The sequence below is a fragment of the Stegostoma tigrinum genome, chromosome 4 (genome assembly GCF_030684315.1).
Source record: "Stegostoma tigrinum isolate sSteTig4 chromosome 4, sSteTig4.hap1, whole genome shotgun sequence".
Taxonomy (NCBI): Eukaryota; Metazoa; Chordata; class Chondrichthyes; order Orectolobiformes; family Stegostomatidae; genus Stegostoma; species Stegostoma tigrinum.
In genome coordinates this window covers 63,998,658-64,022,158 of record NC_081357.1, presented here as the reverse complement: position 1 = coordinate 64,022,158, position 23,501 = coordinate 63,998,658, and the positions used below count along the sequence as shown (strand labels likewise).

The 23,501-nt window shown below is 39.9% G+C and overlaps 1 protein-coding gene across 3 annotated transcripts; it reads right to left on the bottom strand.

The window, feature by feature from the left end:
• Positions 1-819: 819 nt before the first annotated feature.
• On the bottom strand, positions 820-23,299 carry LOC125452193 (gap junction Cx32.2 protein-like). 3 transcript variants are annotated; one of them, XM_048530304.2, is made up of 4 exons: positions 23,220-23,282; positions 2,772-2,878; positions 2,610-2,664; positions 820-2,408 (listed from the first exon to the last, which is right to left on the bottom strand). In XM_048530304.2, exon 4 carries the CDS (start codon positions 2,390-2,392, stop codon positions 1,490-1,492), a length of 903 nt encoding a protein of 300 aa, XP_048386261.1. In that variant the 5' UTR covers positions 2,393-2,408; positions 2,610-2,664; positions 2,772-2,878; positions 23,220-23,282; the 3' UTR covers positions 820-1,489. The 3 variants fall into 3 exon arrangements, with proteins under 3 accessions (XP_048386261.1, XP_048386262.1, XP_048386260.1); XM_048530305.2 differs by lacking the exon at positions 2,610-2,664; XM_048530303.2 differs by lacking the exons at positions 2,610-2,664; positions 2,772-2,878 and having other exon boundaries at positions 23,220-23,299.
• Between the last annotated feature and the right edge of the window lie 202 nt (positions 23,300-23,501).

The following is a 23,501-nucleotide window of genomic DNA, read 5'->3' as shown; positions in this document are numbered from 1 at the left end:
TTATTCCCATTAAATGCAATAGCATTACCAATCTCAAATTAACCAACATTTGGGGGTCATCAGTGACCAGAAACTGAACAAAAGCAACCACATAATCACAGTGGCTACAAAAACAGTCAGAACTTGGAAACTCTGTTGATTCAACCCTTACTTCCCCAAAGCCGGGTCATCATTTACATGACACAAGTCAGGTAAACAATGGAATACATTCCACTTGCCCAAATAATTACAGTTTTAACAACATTTACAAAGCTCAGTTTCATTCACAATAATGCTGTCCATTTGAATGGCATTTGATCCAATAACTTCATTATTTATCCACTGGCACACCACGCCTACACAGCATGATGTATTGTAGAACCCGCCAATGTTTCCATGCTTTCAATTTACAAAGCATAAGAACGTGGAGCATTCCATATAATTTTTCTTACTTGTTCAGCTTCAAATGCATCCTGTTATAACCCAGTATAACAATCTGGGGTAGAGAATTGCAAAGATTCACAACCCTTTCAGTGGAGAAATTTGTCCTTGTTTCAGTCACAAGTGATTGGTTCCTTCTCTTGAACATATACTGCCTTGATCCAGATTCATTTTTCTCTTTTCTTTGATAGTGCTTATGGTCCCTCCAACCTGCAACTACATGTTTCTTTTTTGACTCCTGTCTAACATTCAACTTTAGCTGTGTTCTTAGATTTTCCTTAAAATAATGAACTGAAATAGAACGAACAATTGTTGTCAATACTGTCTTCTTTGGCATATTTCTCAGAAAATAAACAAAATACATTGAATATTTTTAAAAATTTATTCCAATTTCCAATATCGAAACAATATAGTAATTGACTCACAAAAGTTAATTTAGTAACACTAACTGACAATGGAAAATAGCTTCGGTTCCTTAAGTTTAAGATTAGAGCTAGCTATATGGAATACCATCTCATGACCAATTCTGTGAATGAATAATCTACCATGCATATAGCTAGAATGCTTCTTGTACATTTCAAGATCTTGACTTCACAGCATTTCTCATATACTCAAAGACACAATCTAAAATAAGGCTCCGTGCTCCATTAAAGTTCTCTTTGTCACTCATTTGTGTGATTGTAACAATGTACTATCACCAGTCAATTGGCAAACAATATAACAGTTTTAAAAATGCAATTAAATTGACAGACACATCACATATGAGCGCTGAATTATTTTTGTCATAACTTCCCACAATAAATGACTACTATAGTTAGGCGATTTTCAAGGATGTTAGATGAAAACTGGCCTAGTTGTCAAAGTTATACATTTTGATTCAGTTGCCTCGTGAAGACATTTATACGGAACAACTGCCCTTTTATAGTACAGCAGAAATTGCTTTACAATTATTAACTGCACATTTCTTTATTACATTGTTTTACATACAAAAATGCAATTGTCTATTCTTGTTGCTGTCTGATACTCTTGACACTTAATAGGCTTACCTCTTCTCAGAAATAGCATGTTCCTATTCATTCTTAGACGTTTTCACTACATCATCCTTTGCTTTCTCTACAGATGTTTCAATGCTTTCGTTAATCTTATTTTGAGAACTGGGGTCATGACTACTGCACTGTTTCTGTCCTTTCAAAAGCTCTGTTTTAGAATCTGATGGAAATGCGGCTTCAGAGAGAACTGATTTATCAAAAGTGTCAAAGACATATCTGGGTTGAATTTGATGATGATACTTTTTACGTGTGGAAAACATTATTCCCTTGAAAATAAGGTAAATTATTTCACTTAAGTTTAGAACAAGTGACACACAACTCACAACCAACATAAAAATAATGAAAATGGTCTTTTCTGTTGGACGTGAAATAAAGCAATCTACTCTATGTGGACAGGGATATCTGTCACATACATAAATGGGACTCAAGGAAAATCCAAATAGATACCATTGACCCATAATGAAAGCAACTTCAAATACAATTTTACAGAAAACTTGTAGGAGGTAGGAAAATAATAGGATTCCTTGTATTTTTACTTTTCCATGAGTTACAGTGTACTTTGTCTTCTTGCTTTTTCTGAACGTGGTTTTAGTTTCACCAATTGCTTGTTTCGCTTCAGTGTGGATGACATGTAAAGCGTGGCCAAGATATATTAACGTAGGTGTTGAGACAAAAATAATCTGAAGAACCCAAAAGCGAATGTGAGAGATAGGAAAGGCTTTATCATAGCAGACATTTTCACAGCCAGGTTGGCGTGTGTTGCAAACGAAACCAGACTGTTCATCACCCCAAACCTTCTCTGCACCAGCCCCAAGGAGTAAGATCCTGAACACAAACAGTATTGTGAGCCAGATTTTCCCAATAACGGTAGACTGTGACTGAACTTTATCCAACAATCTTCCAAGTAAGGTCCAGTCTCCCATTCTTCAAAACTGGTATCTGCCAAATTAAACACATACTGAATTATTAATTTGAAATTGATTACTAATGTTATTACTGAAATAGTAATATATTGACTCTGACTTTTGGGTGAATTTCTGTAAGAGTTCTCCCATCCATTTGCTCCTACTTCAACAGACGTGATATAGACAGTTTGTAAAAATGGTGTAAAAGGAGAAATGTGATCACCATCAAACCCACCTTCGGCTCCGCTCACATCTTCTCAGAGTATTTTCCATAGAAATGCAAACATATCCTTGAAAAATTAAAACCATGACAAATGATGTTATTGTTAATGTAATATCAAAAGTAATTTTATGGAGTTGAGGTAGTGAAAAAAGACACAGAAAAATAATTACTAACCAAAAGCTGTAGCTACATTGTTGTCTAAACAAAACTCTTGATTGTTCTCTATATATGGAGGGCTGTAGGGTAGCTGAGGTTTCAACAACTGGCCATGAGTTTCTCATCTGAAAAGCAATGGGAGATTAGGATAATCCCTCAAAATAATTCTATCCCAGCATTATTTTCAATGGAAGTTCAATGTGCCATAACTGATCTCACCGCTCTTAAATTTTACAGAATTTGTACTGAAGAAGAGGCATTATTAATAGCATTATGTACCCTAATTTCCTATTAATATCTTGGAGCTAATGTCAATTCTTTGAAGTGCAGTTCCACCTGGTTTTAAAACTGGAAGATATTTAAAAAATAGGTGTAGAAATATTGAACATAGAAACTAGGAACTTTAATCCTTTGAAGCTGGTCTGTCATTCAACTAGATCACTGCTGACTCTCTATCTCATTGTCATATTTTGACTTTTTTTCTAGACTCCTTGCTGCCTTTATCATTAATCAATTTTGAACATCTTCAGTGAATTGCTCTCCAGCCTTCTGTTGGAGAGAATTCCACAAGTTCACTACCCTTTGAGCGAAGAAGGTTTTCCAAATCTCAGTCCTAAATGATTTAACTCATATCCTGAGTCTAAAACCCCAGTTCTAGCCTCCAACTAAGGAAAACGTCCTTGCTGCATCTAGTCTCTTCAGCCCTGCTAGAATTTTGTGTGCCTCAATCATACTTTCTCTCTCCTTTCTAAATTATAGTAAATGCAGCCACAGTTGGACCAATCTCTTCTCATAAGACAGTCATGCCACCCCTGATTTCAGCTTCATGTACCTCTGTTGCACTCCCTCAATGACAAATGTAAACTTTTTTTAGACAGAGGGATCAAAACTGCATGTAATACTCCAGGTGTGGTTTCACAGGCCCCGTATAACTGTGGTAAGATAGCCTGACTTCTGAACTCAAATGTTCTTGCAATGAAAGCCAATATACCATTTGTCTTCCTAATTGCTTGTTTGCTTGCCTGTCTACTTTCATTTAAGGTTGTAATAATATATCTAGATCTCTTGTACATCCATTTTTCTCAATATATCACCATTTAAATAATAGTTGTCACTCTGTTTTTCACACAACGTGTTTAACTGTCGCATTTCTCTATGTTGTACTGCGTTATCATCTGTTTGCCTACTCATTCAACTTATCAAAATTACCGTGAAACTTCCTTCATCTTCCTAACAATCCATAATCCCAACCCATTTTGTCTCATCAGCAAACTTGAAAATGTTGCATTTGGTTCCCTCACCCAGGTCATTTATCGATATCTTGAATAGCCGGTGTTCAAAACTGATCCTTGTGATGCGCCACTCGTCATTGTCTGCCACTTGGAAAAAGACCCATTTATTCTCACTCTCTGACTCCTGTCTGTCAATAAATTCTTGATCCATGTTAATATATTACACCATGTCCTTTAAACTTGCCCACTAACTGCTAATGAGGAAACCTATCAAAAGACTTCTGAAAATCCAAATACGACAGTTATCCCTCATCTAGTCTACTAGTTGCATCCTCAAAAAAACACCAGTAGATTTGTTACACATGATTTGCTTTATGTTAACATATGCTGGCTTTGTCCAAAACTGCTAAAGATTTCCAAATGTTCCATTATCACATCTTTTACAACAGTCTGTACCATTTTGCAACGACTGATGTTACGCTAATTGATGTGTAATCACTTTTAAATAGTGGGGTTACATTTGTCAACTTCCAATCTGTAGGAACTGTTCTGGACTTTATAGAATTTTGGAAGATGATACTGATGCGTCCAAAATTTCCAGGACCATTTCTTTTAATACTCAGGGAGTATGGATTATTCGAACCTGGGAATTTTTCAGCCTTTGGCCCCATTATTTCCCCAGCACCACTTTCTTACTAATATTGATTTCCTTCAATTTCACCCATTCACCACACCCTAGATTCCCTAACATTTCCTGGAGGTTATTTGTACCCTCTCTTGTGGAGACAGAACTATAGTGCAATTAAAGCAATACTCAGGCCTTCAGCAAATTAATATGTTCTTTAAGCGATTGTTTATATATCATTTGGTGACTTGAGAAAATTAGGCCTTTCATTTCTATAATTATCTGCTATCATTACTGGGGTCCAAGTATGGCATGCATGTGCCGAGGTATTTTCCCATTCTATGAAATTGATCATGAATCTTCTTATATGGGACATGTATATAACCTAACTTGCATTTTGTAATGTAATGGAATGTGCAAATGGTAATATGACTTATGATGTGACACTGACGTCAGTTAAACAGAGTGAGAGAAGACATTGATTAAAAGTATGTAAAAGAGGGCTTCTTAGGCAGTACGCCAGAGAGATAATTTTGTAACCTGTAATGTACAAATGTAAATTAGAGTACTCTAGTCCATCAGAAGTGGAAGTACCTTATTTAAGAATATGAAGCCAACAGCTTCATAGGGTGGAATCTTATTCGGCTCTGAGCGCCTCAGGATATGGAGAGATGGGTGGTGGAGTTGGGCGAGACATTAGTGCGATCCACCTTAATGTTGACATCATCTCGCTGCATGTTGTACACTCTTTCCAAACAGCATGGCAAGATTCGCCAAAGGCAGGAGCAAGTTCCCAATTGACGCTTATCATTGCTTGTTAAACATTTTGCTAACAGTCCAACTTGCTACAGGTTGCAATCTTACCAAACTCACTATACAAACTAGCTGTTGGGAAAACTCAACATGGAAACTGAACTGGGTTCTTAGCAGGACCTACCTGCCTCTCACTCTAAAACATCTCCATGTTGGATACTGGGCACCAAAGTCTTGGGCACACTCCATGGGCACAGACACATGGACCACTTATCCACAGAATTTGCTATCCAACATGTGCCAGACTCTATGAACCACCAGGGTGCATGACCAATCAATGTCAAGACCCTTCAGAAGCTCAATCCCTTATTTCAGGTTGCACTAGCATCAATCATTGTAATACTGCAGATAAATACTGTTTGGGATAATCAAAATCACGATCATTCAATTGTAAGGAGTGAGAAAACAAATGATGGGAAGACACTTGTTTTGACTCTTGCAGCCCTATTGTGGGATGTTTTGCTGCTGGAATCAGTGTGAGGCAGGTATTATCAAATATGAAAGTGAGTGGCACAGCTATTACTCTTGGTATAGTTGGGGACATGCCTCGAATGAGTGAGTAGGCAATTCAAAATGTGCCTGGGTTAGTGATGAGGTTGAGATGGGAAGATTTTGCATGATTTAGTGACAGTGGTAGAGCAGGAGCCTTGGTGGGAGATGGACCCAATAGCAGAGATAAAGTGAGCATGAGATATTGGAGAGGAAATGGTGGCACTTATGCTAGCAGAGTGGAGAAAAACATTGATCTTCCTCCCACATTGCTGTGCATTCCTCCAAAAGGCTTAGAACGCTTTACACTGGGTGGCAATCACCAACCAGTTTGGCATCATTTGCTGACATGCTTCCACTGCTGATCTGAGGAGAGGAGGAAGCACTACCTGTGTGCTGTTGATCAGGATATCCAGGACGCAGTCCGCAGAGTGAGCCAGCAATTTCTCCTGTCTGCAAGTCCAGGGCAAATGTCAGGAACCATGCTGGGCAGCTCCATATAGACAATGCTTGTTAGCATTTGCAATGTCTTTTTAAATATGGCACCTAGCCAGGGATTCCAGTCAATTCCGGGATCTCCTGTGAATGACAACTCACTCAGGGAACAACACATGGTAACCGGTACAGAAATTGGACGTGATACTTGACGTGTGGACTGAAATTCCAGTTCATGCAGTGAATTTGATTTGATTTGACTTGATTTATAGCAATCACATGAACCTGAGTACAGTGAAAAGCATTGTTTTGCAAGAAGTACAGGCCAATCATAGTAAACATGGGCATACCAATCATAGGGTGCTTAGACAGGCAGACATTGTTACAGCTGTACAGGAAGTGCTCAAAGCAGGATTAGCATTAGCAAGATCAACATTATTTGAGAGGTCCATTCAGCAGTCTAATGAAAACAGAGAAGAAGCTTTCGTGAACCTGTTGGTTTGCATGCTCAGCTTCTGTGTCTGCCTGACAGAAGAGGTTGCAAGAGAACATTAACAAAATGGGAGAGATCTTTGATGATGCAGGCAGCCTTCCCATGGCAATGAGAAGTGTAAATGGAGTTCACGAATAGGAAGTTGGCTTACGTGATGGTCTAGGCGGTGCACAGGGCTTTCTATAATTTCATACGGTCCTGTGCAGAGCAGTTGCCTTACAAAGCCATTATGCACCCAGACAGAATACTTCCTATGGTGCAACTGTAGGTATTGGTGAGGGACCTTATGGACGTGCTGAATTTCCTAAGCTGCCTGAGGAGAAAGAGGCATTGTTGTGCCTTCTTGACAGTCACTTCTACATGGAGGTCCAGGACAGTTTGTTGGGTATTGTCACTCCTAGGAACTTGACACTCGTGGCCCTCTCCACCTCAGCTCCAGTGGTGCACATAGGGGTGTAACCTCCACCTTTCATCCTGAAGTCAATGATCAGTTCTTTTGTTATGCTGACTTTAAGAGTGAGAATGTTATCATTGCACCACGACACAGCACTCTAACTCCTTCTTGTTTTCTGACTCATTATTGTTTGATATCTGGCCTACCATAGTGTTGTCATCAACAAACTTGTAGATGGCATTCATACAGAATTTGGCTACACAGTCATGGGTGTACAGGGAGTATAGTAGGGGGCTGAGAATGCTAGGGGTCTGTGTAAGATACTGTGAGAAAACCCATTTGGCTTTGCAGCAAAAATCATTCCATTGATCTCAACACAACTTGCACTAAGTCAAAAATAAAACTAATGGGAAGATGTAATCTAACTGGTGGCAGTATTAGCCTAAAGCATAGAATTTTTTTTAAAAATGCTTGATAGGACAGTTTAATAAAATCAAGGGGATGGCCCTTCAATGATCAGAAAGAATTCAATCAAATGAACACTTCCACTGTTGGAAACCCAATGAGGTAGACTACTATATTTATGTGGTTGGATAAATCTGTCATTGATGTAAGGATTTATGTGTCGTTATTCACAAATTGTTATCCACATAATAATTATGAACATTTCATAAAAACTCACAACAGAAGATATAGCAGCAACATTGTGATGATGTTACTGTACTAAATCCACAGGCTGGGACTAATCCTCCGGAAACATGCATTTCAATCCCAATGGGCAATTCAAATTCAAGTAATTGAACAAATTTGAAATAAAATGATCATGAAGATAACTAGACTGCCACAAAAACTCACCTGATTATATGGTGTTCTTTAGGTTTGGAAATCATTTGTCATTATTCTGTTTGGCTTACATGTGACTCCAAACTCAAAGCAATCTGGTTGACTCTTAACCACCCTCGAAAAATGACCTAAAATCCCTAAAGTGTGGAAAGAGGCCATTTGGCCCATCGAGTCAGCACCGACCCTCCAAAGAGCACACTGCCCAGTACCTGCCTGCCCAACTGTCCCTGCAATTACCATGGCTAATCCATGTATCTCACACATCCCTAGATACTACAGGGCAATTTACTATGGCCAATCCACCTGACCTGCACAGATTTGGACTGTGAAAGGAAATCTATGCAGACTCAGGGGAGAACATGAAAACTCCACACAGACAATCACCCAAGACTAGAATCAAACCTGGGTACCTGGCACTGTGAGGTAGCAGTGCTAACCACTGAGCCACTATGCTGCCCTGTGAGTTATCGTCCTGAATTTTCACAAACAAAAAGTAGAAACGGTAAAGTTAAGAATGAATTGAAAGTTGCTCTAAAAATGTACAAGACAAGCTGGCTGTGCTTAGAGAGAATAAATTACCTAGTTCAGATGGTTGGCACTGAGGTAGCTGAAGGAAGTTGTTGGGTACAATTTGCCCCAATCTCTGATCTTTCCTTGGTATATTGAGGGTGCTAGAGGATTGAAAGTGTGTAGACATTCCTAGTATCAGGTTATTCTTTTTGACATGCTTCTGGGCGCTCACAGAGTTCTGAAGGAGGGTCACATCAGACACAGAACGTTAACTCTGTTTGTGTCCACAGATGCTGTGAGATCTGCTGGGCTTTTCCAGCATTTTCTATCTTTATTTCAGATTTACAACATCTGCAGTATTTTGCTTTTATTAGTAGTACAGAAGATTTGTTCATCAGGACAAGCTATGCTCTTAACCTTACTGTTCCTGTATAACAATACACGATTACTTACTCAGATAAAAACAGAAAATGGCCCATGTACTTCCTGTAAACAAATAGCTGGACAAATCCCACCACATAAAATCCCACCTTTTCAATTTTCTCTTGATCATCAGCAAAGTGTTGAAAGCGGTCGTCGACAGAGCTATCAAGTGGAACTTCCATGGAATAACATACTCACTGGTCTTCAGTGTGGGCTCCACTAGGATCACTTGGCTCTGTGTTTGAACTCAGGTATTATTGCCTTCATCCAAACGTAGATAATAATCCAAGCTCCTTATAGCATTTGACTCAGTATGGCATGAAGGGTCCTGAGCAAAACTGAAGTCAATGGGAATCAAGGAAAAAACCCCTTACTGGCTGGTAATGTACCTGGCATATAGGAAGATAGTTCTTGTTGTTGGAGGTCAGTCATCACATCCCCTGGCCATCACTGCAGGAGCTCCTCAGGGTGGTGCCCTAGGCCCAACCATATTCAGGTGCTTCATCAACGACCTTCTCTCCATCATAAGGTCAGAAATGGGAATGTTCTACTGATCACTGCAAAATATTCAGCACCATTCAATACTCCTCATATACTGAAGCTCTCCAAATCTATATCTACCAAGACCTGGACAACATTCAGGGCTCATAAGTGGCAAGTAACATTTGTGCGTCACGTGCCAGTTCATGTTCATCTTCATATGAGAGAATCTAATCTTGACCCCTTGATGCTCAATGGCATTAGCGTTGTTGAATTTCCTACTATCAACATAGGTAATTATTACTCAGAAATTCTGTCAGCATGGCTATTTAAGTACTGTGGCTACAAGTGCAGGTCAACGGCTGGGAATTCTGTGCCAAGTACTCACCTCCTGCCTCCATAAAACCTGCCCACCAACTGCTAGGGTCAAGCTAGGAATATGGTGGGGTACTCCCCACTTTCCTGGAAGGTGCAACTCTGCCAAAATTCAATCAATTTATCCAGGACAAAACCGTATGCTTGATTCGTGCTCCATCCAGGACTTTCAATACTCACTGTCACACAGGTGGCATCAGTGTGTACCATCTTCAAGGTGCACTGCAGTAATTCACCCAAATTTCTTTGACAGCACCTTTTTTACCCATGGTCTCTACCACTAAGACAAAGAAGAATTGCTTGTACATGAGCACACCACCATTTGCAAAAGATCCTCAAACCCACACACCTCCTGACTTGGAATTATATTGCCATTCTTTCAATGTTGCTGCGTCACTGTCCTGGAGATCCTTCACTAAAAGCATTGTGAGCATACCTACACCCCAAAGAAAACAGTGATTCAGGTCTGAAGATCAGCACCACTTTCTTCAAGGCAAATAGAAATGGGCCAGCAACACCTGCAACTTACAAATGAATAAACAAAATGCAATAGGCTGTTCCTTTTCCTCCCTTTAAGTATTATTGTGCTAATCCATCTGCTGGAGATGCAGACAAGACATGAAGAGAAGTCCAAGCGTGCCTACTGCTGAGGCTATGCTACTGTTGCATCAAGGTGATGGTCAAAGTGATTGCATGCAAATCTCAGCATATATTCAGCAGTCACAGAGAGGTCCTCTAGATCTGGCTTTTCATGACGGTCTGTAGAGGAAATTATGAGTATCTGAGACATGGCAGGACTTATGGTCTGGATGGACTTCTCCATTGTCTGTGAATGGCTGCACATAGCTTCAGGCATATCCACATGTGACTCCATATGGCTGATACTGCAGGTTTGTTATCAACCTGGAGCCCAGTATGAGCAAGCCTGTAACCAGAAATGTATCCCCACTGAGATGAATGTTCATGCCCGATGGAGGGTATGGAGGTAAGATGTGATAACTGTGCCTTCTGGGGTTTTGGTGCTCAACTGCCTTGAGGTGCACTGTAGGGCTCCTGTCAATGCAGCAAGCTGCCCTTCCAATGTGCATACACCTGCATGGAGAACATTAACAATTAAGGTAAAGACATTACTATTAAATGTCTCATTGATTCCTGATGAATGCTTCCTTCCTACCTAGCAGTGGAGACCGAGATCAAGGCATCTTCACTCCATTTAATCATTGCCTGATCTCTATCATTACCCGCTGGCCTGAGCAACATGTTTTCTTCATCAGTTCAACATCTTCCTCCTCAGCAGGTATCAGAATAAAGACATTCAACGCAATGCTACCTGCTGTCACCCTTTCTCTGGTGTCATAGACCCTTTTCACCTTAAGGCAGACAGGAATATTGAGTGTCAATGATCAACTGACCCTAACCACCCCCCCATTCCCCCAGTTGCCTAGCATTGCTCCAATAAATAATGGATCTTCCCAGCTCTTGCACCCATTTCCACTCTCATGGAATTTGGACAGTGCTGGCACTGAGGCCAAAGCTCATCACTCACTTGAAGCAAATACTCAGGAGGCAACTGCTGTGAGTACATATAATTATTTCAAGTGGTTTAGCCCATTCTTCCCCATGGCACATTGCCTACAGGCGAGTCATTGCCTACTTAGACTTCCCACAGTGTGGAGGAAGTCATTGACTGGATCCAGAAGTGTTACTGAATCCCACAGCTGCTGACCTCAGCAGCTATTTCCACCCAGTCTTCCTTGACCAGGTGGCAGACTGTCTTCTTTTATTTCTTTGGGAACAATACATCACACTATTCCTGTACAACCTGGAGGCAATCTTCAGGGAAACATTGCTGAATTGTGAGGTCATATTTATTATCTGTCTAACATTCCTCTGGTAACCGTCTTTTGCTCCACTCCATGGACTGAACGCTGCAGAAATCTGAGGTGATGCTCTGTGTTATCAGATGAACCCTCATGGTGGCTGACAATGTAATGCAGGAAGGTCTGAAGTAGTGCTATCACATCTGGTTCCTGTTTGAAAATGGAGCAGAATCTGTGCTCTCATTCCCTGAAGGGCAGCTTCATGCCCATATATGACTCTTGATTCATGGAGGCCCAGTCCTCTACTTAGTTAATTGGCTGATTTCATACAGCCAACCCCTTCCACTCAAGGAGCATGGGTATTTCCTATACTTCCATTTCACTGCTGGGACCTGTGCTGCTGATAGTAAATTTTTCCCTTTGTATCCTTGGACGTATGAAAGACCCAATCCACACCATATTCCCATGTTGATATTTGTGCTTGGGGACCTGATGACACTAATCTTATCCACCACACTGGACAGGCATGCATGGTTTTTATGTCATGACAGTCCTTTCAAACAGCGCTAACTCACAAACAGCCTGCTCACTGATGCTTGTTTTGGGTTACTCTCGGCCGTCTTGGCCACAGATCTTATTAATTGTACTCAGCACAAGATATGCTAATATTCAAGTCTATTCAGCCCTTTCCCGGGATATCACTGCCAGGGCTTGCCCGAGGTCTGACCATCTTTAAATGTTTCATCAATGATCTTTCCTCTAATATAAGGTGAAGAGGGAATGTTTGTCAATGATTTCATAACGTTCAGTTACAACTTCTTTGACACTGAAGCTGTCCATTAGATATTGAAACTGTCCATGCCTACAAGTGATAACAGATGAACTCCATTCAGGATTTGGGCAGTTAAGTGACCTTCATGGAGATCACAAGAGAGAATCAACAGCGATAATGTTGCTGAGTCCCAATATCAATTCTTGCTGATCACCATTTTTCCAGCAGCAGCCATATAAATTATATGGCGACAAGAACATGTCAGATGCTGAGCAGTTTGCGATAGTTAATTCATATTTTGACCTTGCAGAATCTGTTCATGGCCCACAGGCTCAAGCCTGAAATTATGATGTAATATACTCTACTTCCTTGATGAATGCTACTCCAGTAGATCAAGAGTACACAGCCAAAAGCCATTTGGGTGACATCTGATACACCATCTTAATTATTCACTCCATCCACACATGGCATTCTGTGTCAAAAGTATGTACTTTGTACAAAATACACTGCAGGAATTCATCAAGGCTCTTTTGAAAGCAGCTCCAAAATCATGATCCTTACTGCTAAAAGAACAAGAGCAGCAGCCACATGGACTGTCATCAACAGCAGGTTCCACTCCAAGCCAAACACAATCCAGACTAGAGATAATGGGAACTGCAGATGCTGGAGAATCCAAGATAACAAAGTGTGGGGCTGGATGAACACAGCAGGCCAAGCAGCATCTCAGGACCACAAAAGCTGATGTTTCGGGCCTAGACCCTTCATCAGAGAAGGGTCTCTGATGAAGGGTCTAGGCCCAAAATGTCAGCTTTTGTGCTCCTGAGATGCTGCTTGGCCTGCTGTGTTCATCCAGCCCCACAGTTTGTTATCACAATCCAGACTAAGTGGGCATTACTGGCTGGACCAACATTTACTGCCCATCTCTAATTGTCTGGAGGACACTTAAGAATCAACTATGTTGCTGTGGGTCTGGAGTCACCTGAATTCCAGACCTGGTCAGGACAGCAGCTACCTTCGCTGAAGGACATTTCTGAACCAGATGGGCTTTTCCCAACAATCAATAATGAATTAATGGTCAGCATTAAACTCTTACTTCCAGACTATTATTAAATTCAAATTCTACCATCTGCCATGATTGGATTTGAGCCCAGAACCCTAGAGCATTATCTTGGTCTCTGGATTAATAGTCTAGTGATAGCACCACTAGGCCATCACCTACTTAAGTCTGTTTATTCACAATCACAAGTTCAAAAGCCTGAATTTCCCTCGTTAACAGCCCCATGGATGTACTGCACCACTGGACTATAGCAGCTCAAGAAGTTGACTTAATATCACCTTTTCAACAGCTATTAGGGTCAGGTAATCATTTCTGGCCATGTCACCAAAGTCCACATCACACAAATAATATTAAAAATCCTTAACATTAGTGAGTTATATTGGTAATAACAGTTACTTAAGAAAACAAGGACTTTCTATTTCTTCCTGTTATGGCTATAGGAATGTATGAGGTTGATACCAGTCAAAATGACCCACATATGAGGTTGTAACAAGGGTGCCTTTGTTTTGCATTTCCTTCTGAAAGGAATTTAAAGTATCTATTATGCTGACAACAGAGTTGAAAGCTTTGCTCTGCTGCAGAATAATGGAAATGCTGGTTCAGAAGCTTCTTTATCAATAAAATGGGAAAACATTTCTTCCCATTCCATTCTATGTTAATCCTAGCAGCGGAGCTAAGGAAACATTGCCCTTCAATTTAGGGACTGGCAGTTCAACAATGCAACTGATCTAATTAAATTCTTGTAGCGCATTGCTGCTGAATATATTGGTGTCAAATTTGGTTCAGCATTTCCATAAAAAGCATTAAATATGCTTGTGCACCCCCTCCCCCAAGCTACCTCTTAGTGGTGAAGGTGAAAATCTATTACCTCATCAGAAAGCTGGATTGTATATAAACAAAAAAAATGTTGCATATTTTAACTTGGAACTGTTCTCAGTAAACGCAAGAATAAAAGAGTCAATGTGAGCTTCAAACAGGGAGATCAAAGATGATAGAGATGCAGCTAAATACTGTCAAAACATTTTAAAATGTTTGTTAAATTTCTAACAAAACTAGATATGACAGAGGCTGATATCCCTGTCACTCCTCCATGAAATTGAATGTATTCAAGCTTGAGGAATAGCCAAACTGGAAAAAAGCTTTGGAAATGTGTCAACTGTAGCAGATAGAGTGGAATATGAAACACAATGATTTACTGCACAGATAATAAAGCAGCCAAATATTCTCACAGGATTCGGTCAGACAGACGGTGGCAGGGAAAGCCATGATGGGAAAGTTTAACAGACATTTAATCATCAAGAAAAATATGATTTATGCAAGGGCAAAATTAGAGTAACAAATGTCCTTGATTCACCATGAGCACGACAAATTGCAACATCATCTGTAAAGACTATAGGAAGCTATTTTCCATTGGCTGACGACTATTTCTTGTCTGAAATATGAAGGTTCAGAAGCTGAAAAAGTACAACAGCTATCTGATGTTTCTTTGATTCTCCAGAGTGCTCCTTTGGCATCTGTGGCTACGTTTAAATGAACCAAACCCAAATAAAGTTTGGGGTTTACATCATTCTTTTGGGTGGGCGACACATTCACTCCACTGGGTTTGGACCTATGGAAGTTAAGGACTTGCGATGGAAATTGCACAATTCAAGAAGAATTGTGATATATCTCAAAAATATAGCAAATGAAGGTGAATGCTCCCACACCAGGTAGAATGCCCAGCATATGAGTGCCCACATTTTAAAAAAATAAATGATTCTCAAAAAGCAGGAGAAAGAATTCACAAAGTTCATATTCAAAAGTAAATGATTACTACTGCTGGAAAACATTGAATAAACTGAGGGCATATTTCCAAGAAAAGAGGAGGCTGAGAAGTGACAGAACAGAGATCTTCCTTAATTAATGAAGGGTTGGATAGGGCAGGTGTAAAAAAACAACACATATCAGTGAAGTACAATATTGTTAGGTGCTTCACAGTAGCATTAACAAAATTCGATACCACCCACACAAGGAGATAATAGAATGAATGACCAAACTGGAGTCAAAGAGAAAAGTTTTATGAAATGTGACAAAGTAGAAGAAAGTCAGAAATCACATAATGCCAGGTTATAGTGCAATAGGTTTATTTGGAATCACACAAGCTTTTAGAGAGCAGCCCCTCCATCAGGTGCAGTGAGGGAACACAGACACAGAGTTTATAGGCAGAGAAATCAAGGGCAGACAGATCAAAATATCTTACAATTGGTGTGAATGGAGTGTCAGATGATAATTCTCTGCAGGTGACCAAGACTGTTAGATAGTGTGCAAAGTGTTTATAAAGTCAATGTTGATGCTGTACTATCATGACAATCAGACAGAGCCATAGGAATATGCAAAAGGTGACATCTCAAGTCAGAAACTGAATTGTGGATGTGAGGCTTTGTTCAGAATCTGTCTTGTGTTTTAACCTGAAATCAGGCTGGTTTTATTCCAAAAGCTGGAATTTATAAGATGCCACACTGACTGACTGTGTCTACAAATTGTGTGGTTTCTTGAACAAAATACAATGTATCTGCAAATAAACAAACAGTGTGGCATCTTATAAATTTATTCACTGTCTAACACTCATGGTCACCTGCAGAGACTTATTATCTGACAGTCTATTCACACTGGTTGTATGATCTTCTGATCCCTCCACCCTTGACCTCTCTGCCTATAAATTCTGTGACTGTGTGCCCTGCTCATTCATTGCACTTGGCGAAGGGGCTGTGCTCTGAAAGTTTGTGTGATTCCAAATAAACTTGTGTTGGACAATAACCTGGTATCGTGGAACTTCTGACTTTGTCCAAGCCAGTCCAACACTAGCACCTCCATATCATAAAATAGGAGAGAGATGTTTAGCGATGGTATTCCAACTCATAGGCCAAAGTAGCTGAAGGAAGGCTGATAACAATACAATGATTAAAATTGGGAATGAGCAAGAGGCTTCGAGAAGTAAAGAGATCCCAATAAGTTGTAAGGCTGGGGAGATTTAAGTGATAGGTTAGGACAGGACCTTGAGAGATATCAAAAAACAAGAATTAGAAGTTTAATATTAAGCTGTTGCTGAACTAGAAACCAATGAAAGTCAATGAAGAGAAATGTGAATGGAACTTGGGTAAATGGAATAGGTAAAAGATGGGAGGACAGCCAGGAGCATGGTGGAATAATGAATTTTAGCAGCAACAAAGGTATGTATTAAAACTTTAAGCAATAGTTCAGCTAAGTCAGTCACAGAGTTGGATGATATTGATCATGTGGAAGTAGGCATCTTGGTAATGAAGTGATAAGAAGTCAGAAGCTTAACTCAGACACGATGCCAACATTGCAAATAGTCCAGTTTCAGATTGTTGCCAATGGATAGCTTACATTCACAGATTGTGAATTAAGGTCATCTGCTTTAGTGTTTCAAATAATTAACTGGAGGTAATTTCTGCTGTTGTAGCACTGGATGCCAGGCAAGCAAGAGAACTGAAGGGTTCAACAGAGATGGGCACAAAGGAGAGTTGAATGTCCCAGAAGTAAATTTGGAGCCTAATGTTTGGTTTTTAGATGAGAAAATATTTCCACTTGAGGGTTAGTTCAAAACTAAAAAGCATTCATTATAAAATAGTTATAATTCAATTCAATCAAAGCTCTTTTGCACAGAGAGGTAAGAATGTAAAATTGGCTGCCATATGGAATAGGTGAGTAAATGTGAGAGAAAAAGGAGGAGGAAGTGTTGGTGGAATCAGGTGAACTGAGGACTGGGGAGATTTGTGTGCTGGATAGACTTGTATCTGTGCTGCAAATATGCAATGTAGGACTGTGTAATAAGTGAGTATAGAAAAGCTGGATGTTATTCGAGCAAGGGATTAAAACAAAATTGCAATGATTACAATTCCAATTTCAAATATTGATACAAATTGGGCAGTGAGCAGCTGGCCTGTTTGATAATTTGTTTGAAATTAGGCATTCTTGGGCTTGTCTTGGTGATAGTAAGATGAAAGCTTTGACAACATGCTTCTTTTCAGCAACATTCAAGTTCTGCGTTATTACAGTGCCTGTTTAATTATGTATAAATATAGATTATTATTAACTTTTTTTCTCTATAGGGTCAACTTCTATGATTTAAGGGTTTACCCGATTTAAGGGAATCCCTGATGAGAGGAAGCAGCATTAACGGCCGGGTGATATTTCTCCAGGAATGGTTATAACGGCTTCCTTTCCTTCCGTCTGGGTCCCAACACATAACCAGTGAAGGTCTTAGTTCAACCTTCAGTAAAATAGCTGTCCCAACCTTCAGATAATCCTTTCCCTTTTAGGTCACTTGTTGTTTCTTTTACTACAGTATTTGCACCCTTTGTGGCAACATGAAGATTTTTCCCTTGGGCTGTATATCAGAAGCATGTTATAGGTCTTGGACACCATCCCTGAGAAATAGGTTAGGGTCAAGGTGCGCAAAGCTCAATATACTTCCGTTCAATGATTCTTTCCCACTTCGTTAAAGAGGAATTGTGTTCTAACCCCTGAGTAATTGTTTCTACGTGATAACATGGTTACTTTAAATAGTGTTTTCAACATATGTTGCAATGGGCTCATTTGCTGCTAAATGATGTTTGTCCAGTACTTCTGGCAATTAGCAGTGAAATCTGGCACTGCGCTTTCATGGTAGATTTGATGTGCTATTTATTCTAAATCATTCATAGACGATATGGAGCAGGTGGGCCAAATTTGACCTCACAGATATTATCTACTAAGCGAGTCAATCATTCCTGAAACTGACTGATGTGCATCACATAAAAGACTGAATCATGATACAACCTGTGACACAAAGGGAGGTCTCTTCATTAATATCAAATTTGAGTTTACACTTGGCACCATCTCCATATCCCCTCAACAGTGTGTGCTTCTAGATCTCAGAGGATATAAAATGCCTACAAAAATTACAAAACAAGGAAGATAGTCATGCTTTTATTTCAGTGTTTAAAATTATAGAATGAGTGTTTAAGACCGCAATCACTGTAGAGAAAAATTCCAGTATTGATCAGGATGTCAAGAACTTGTAAAATGCACAAGCAATGTGCATTGCTACACTTCTGCTGCTGTGCAGTGCTACACACTAGAAGTGAATTCAATGCCATTTAATTTGAGATTAGAAGAGCTGTTATACAAAGTTAGTCAGAGGGAAAAAAAATAAAGTTCAAGAAAACCAAAAAGCAGTCAGCATGAGTAAAGAGGCCAAGTGAAACCAGAAGCACTCGAAGAGAGAGTGAAACAAGAGCTTGGAGGCAGAGAGCTGGCTGTTTGGAATTGGTTCTTACTCCAGTACAGGGGAAGAGGCTAGCTGTTTGGTGACGATCTTTTAAACAGTTAAGATTTATTCTATTCCTAAAGCTTAAAAATGGTACTGGAGCTGGCGGTAGGTTTAATGAAATATATACAAAGGGAAGCAAATAATTAAACACATTAATTAAATGCTTAATTTTAAAAATGCATTGTGGATAGCAAGACAGATGATATATCATTACTGCAGCATGTGGGCACTCCAAGATGCCAATGTGATCCAAGGCATATGCATCTTCAAAAAGTGCTTACAGCATACCTAGCTTTGGCTCAGATGATTTGATGGGAGCTAAAATACAGATGCTGTGCCACATCAAGGAGGGGATATGTTACCTGGATATTCTGTATAAGGAGCATGTTACAGCTCTTACTATTGGCTCTTCCAATTTGGTCAGTGGTCAGAGAAAGGAGAGTGTAACACTAAGAGTCAGCCAGGTAGAGATCGAAAGGGCAAGTGTGCAGAAAACTCAGTCTTTGCAGTCGTTCAACAGATGTGAGGTTTTCTTCTGTCTATTTAGATGGCAACTGTTGGGAAGATGAGAGAAAATTGGAACTGCAGATGCTGGAGAATCTGAGATAACAAATTGTAGAGCTGGATGAACATAGCAGGCCAAGCAGCATCTTTGGAGCACAAAAACTGACGTTTCGGGCCTAGACCCTTCATCAGAAAAGGGGGAGGGAGTGAGGGTTCTGAAATAAACAGGGAGAGAGGGGGAGGCGGATTGAAAATGGATAGAGGAGAAGGTGGATGGAGAGGAGACAAACAAGTTAAAGGGGCAGGGATGAAGCCTGTAGAGGTGAGTATAGGTGGGGAGGGAGGGAGGAGGTAGGTCAGTCTGGGGAGGATGGACAAGTCAAGGGGGCGGGATGAGGTTAGTAGGAAGGAAATGGGGGTGTGGCCTGAGGTGGGAGGAGGGGATAGGTGAGAGGAAGAACTGGTTAGGGAGGCGGGGACGAGCTGGGCTGGCTTTGGGATGCAGTGGGGGGAGGGAAGACTCTGAAGCTTGTGAAATCCATATTGATACCATTGGGCTGCAGGGTTCCCAAGCGGAATATGAGACTTTGAAGCTTGTGAAATCCACATTGATACCATTGGGCTGCAGGGTTCCCAAGCGGAATATGAGCTACTGTTCCTGCAAACTTCGGGTGGCATCGTTGTGACACTGCAGGAGGCCCAGGATGGACATGTTGTCCAAGGATTGGGAGGGGCAGTTGAAATAGTTCGCGACTGGGAGGTGCCATCGTTTATTGCAAACCGAGCATAGGTGTTCTGCAAAGCGCTCCGCAAGCCTCCGCTTGGTTTGCCCGATTTAGAGGAGGCTACAAGGCCCTTGAGGAATATAAAGGAAATAAGAAAAAAATTAAACAAGGAATTAGGAGGCCGAAAGGGGGTCATGAAATGCACTTGGCAAGCAAGACTAAGGACAATTTCAAGGCATTTTATAAGTACATTGGGAGCAAGAGGGTAGCCAGGGAAAGGGTATGTCAGTGCTAGGACAAAGAAGGGAATTTAGGCATGGAGCCAGAGGAAGTGGGTGAGATTCTTAATAATTACTTCACATTGATATTCATCAAGGAGAAAGATATGAATGATGGTAAGATTAGGGAGAGGTTTGCTAATATTCTGGGGCATTCCAATTTTAAGAAGGAGGAGGTATTTGCTACCTTAAAAATACTAAGGTAAACAAGGCCCCAGGGCTTGATGGGATCTATCTGAGGATACTGAAGGAGGCAAGGGAGGTGTATCGTCCTTCGTCGCAGGAGAGGTCCTAGAAGGCTGGGGAACAGCCAATGTTTTTTTGTTTAGAAGGGCAACAAGGACAATCCAGGAAATTGTAACCCAGTGAGTTTTACATTATTGGTAGGACAATTATTGGAGAAGATTCTTATGTTTCGGATCTACTCACATAAAGAATGGACTTATTAGGAATAGTCAGCATGGCTTTGTGCAGGGAGGTCTTGTCACAAATTTGGTTGAGTTTTTTAAGGAAGTGACAAAAGATGATTTATCCGAGTAGGCCAGTGGATGTTGTCCACGTGTATTTGACAAGATCCTTATTGGTAGGTTGGTTTAGAAAATTGGGTCACATGGTGAGTCAGTAAGTTGGATACAAAATTGGCAAGGTCATCGATGGCAGAGAGTAGTTGTGGAGGGATGTTTTTCTGGCTGGAGGTCTGTGACTGGTGGTGTTCCACAAGGATCAGGGCTGGGACTTCTGTTGCTTGTAATAAATATAAAGGATTTGTTTGTCAGTGTAGGTGGTCTGATTAATAAGTTTGAAGATGACATAGAAATTGGTGGAGTTGTGGATTGTGTAAAATACTGGAAAATTATGACAGGCAAGGATAGGGTGGACAGTGGGAGTCTTTTTCCCAGAGTGGAAATATAAAACACGCAGTGAGGCATAAGTTTAAGGTGACAAGGGGAAAGTTTGAAAGAGATGTGTGAGGCAGGTTTTTTTACACAGATAGTGGAAGGTGCTGGAGGAGTTAGTTGAAACAGATATGATAGCAACATTTAAGAAGCATTTAGACAGGAACATGAGCAGGCAGGGAATAAAGGAAAACAGACTATGTGCAAGCAGATGGGATTAGCTTAGAATGACATCATGGCTGGCACAGTCCAATGCTGTAATGTTCTATAAATTTGGGATAATGGGACATGAAGTTATTCAAGTTGAGGAAGTGAAAATGAATGTAGGAGTAGTAGAAGTTAGTATAATGAAGGGGATAGACACTGTTCTGGGCAGCAAGAGAGTCAATCCAAAAGCCAATGTTGCCTACTCTGTGATAAGGCTTGTGACATTGGATAGGAACTTGCAATAGGAGCAAATGGAAGTATAAAAATAAGGAAGTCTTGTTAAAAACTGTATAAGGCAACAGTTAGACCACATTGAGAAAGACGAACTATTTCTCTAGCATTTTCTATATTTGTCTGGGAATTTTGTGAACAGTTTTCCCTCCTTTAACTAAGGGAAGATATACTTGCTGGAATTAACAATCCAGCAATAATACCACAAGACCATCGCCTCTCCATGTTTGCTCCCATTTTTCAGGATTGCTACTCTCTTGAGCACCTTTATATGTGGACTGTGACTCAACATGAATCCCAACAGCTGGAACAACAGTAGCAGGAGTCTTGTTTGCCATATGGTGCTTGCTGCATGGGATGTAAAGACATTTAAGAGCATTGGATCAAGTATAGACCATTCAGGACCTGACTTGGTTTAATATTTTTTAATCCCCTCAACTAAAAAATAATCTTTCAGTCTCAGCATTATAATTTTCGCTTGCCTTTTTGAATAAGTAAAACATAAATAAACAGTCTGTTTAGCAATGTATAATGTGGTGTCAACTTTTCCTTTCAAGCAGTTATACAGCTAATACGTCATGGCACACAGTTTTAACTAAACCAGGTCATTCTAGCATTGATTTAGCAAAATGTGCAGTGTAATTTACCATTAAGTTTACATTGCTGCAGATCCACCAATGCACCAGTATAACTGCAGTTGGTGCAAAGCAAAGCTTAAATGTCAACACCTACGAACCTTTTAAAGCTGTTTCGATTTTTTTTAATGTTAGCACAGACTGACTTTTCTGTCAACCCTCTGAGAATAAATCCACTACTCTGTCAGTCATTTCATAACAGGTTCTGTTTTGCAGAAATTGCCATCATTAAAATTCAGCACATTGGATTCTGGTAAGTAGCCTGTGTAAGTGTGAATGCACAGCACTCTTCTTCCAGACTAGAGAATAACACTGCTCTATCTGAATAACTGAGTACTAATGGAGTGACTCAGTACACTAGTTCCAATCAGGGACTTGTAATATAGTGGTATATATAAAATCAATTTAATTTATGTTAATTTGAAAATGGATACACGTGCTTTGACTCATAGTTTCTGTGAAATTAGGTGATCTCATTTAGCTTAGTGATAGGAGCATCAGAAGATCCTGTAATTAGTCTGCGTAAACCTGGATTAGGGGAGCAGAGAACAGCTAACTATCCAGTGACCTTCACTTCAAGGATGTACAACACTAGAACCAGATGTAGTATCCCCATGAATCATAAACACACATATTCTCACAAAGAATAAACATTTTCAGTGGAATGTCAAAAATCGGAAGAAAAATAATTAGTAATTTAGGTTAGGGATTAAGGTTATGGTTAGGAATTTAGTAACATTACACACAGTGTTTTGATTAAATATGTCTATATTGGTCTTACATTTTGAAAAAAAATAAAATTGCTTGGGTAGAATGTGAAAATTTAAGCAAGCATTTTTTGGAAAACGAAATACAAATCAGGTCAATGAAAGAATTTTTTTTTAAACAAATTCAAATGAAAACCAAATTGCTTACCTGTTTTAAATAACTCAGAGTAAAGGAGGGACAATTTGTCACAAAGCAGATATGATATTTTGGACGTGCCACAGTTTAAATATACAGCTAGAAAACAGGATATTGCATAAGAATTTCAATGTTTGCTATTCTAAAATTTTGTAATCACAAAGTTTATTTATCGCTGCTCTAAAGAAGCCAAGGTTACAGTCTTGCCAAACCACAATGATAGAATATATTAACTAAATATCTGTTCTCATAAGTATACAACAATAATTCAATTCAAGAACGATTAAGTTAAAC

What these genes read in the sequence shown, in the direction of transcription:
- LOC125452193 (XM_048530303.2), bottom strand. Translation starts at nt 2,392, where the DNA reads ATGGGAGACTGGACCTTACTTGGAAGATTGTTGGATAAAGTTCAGTCA.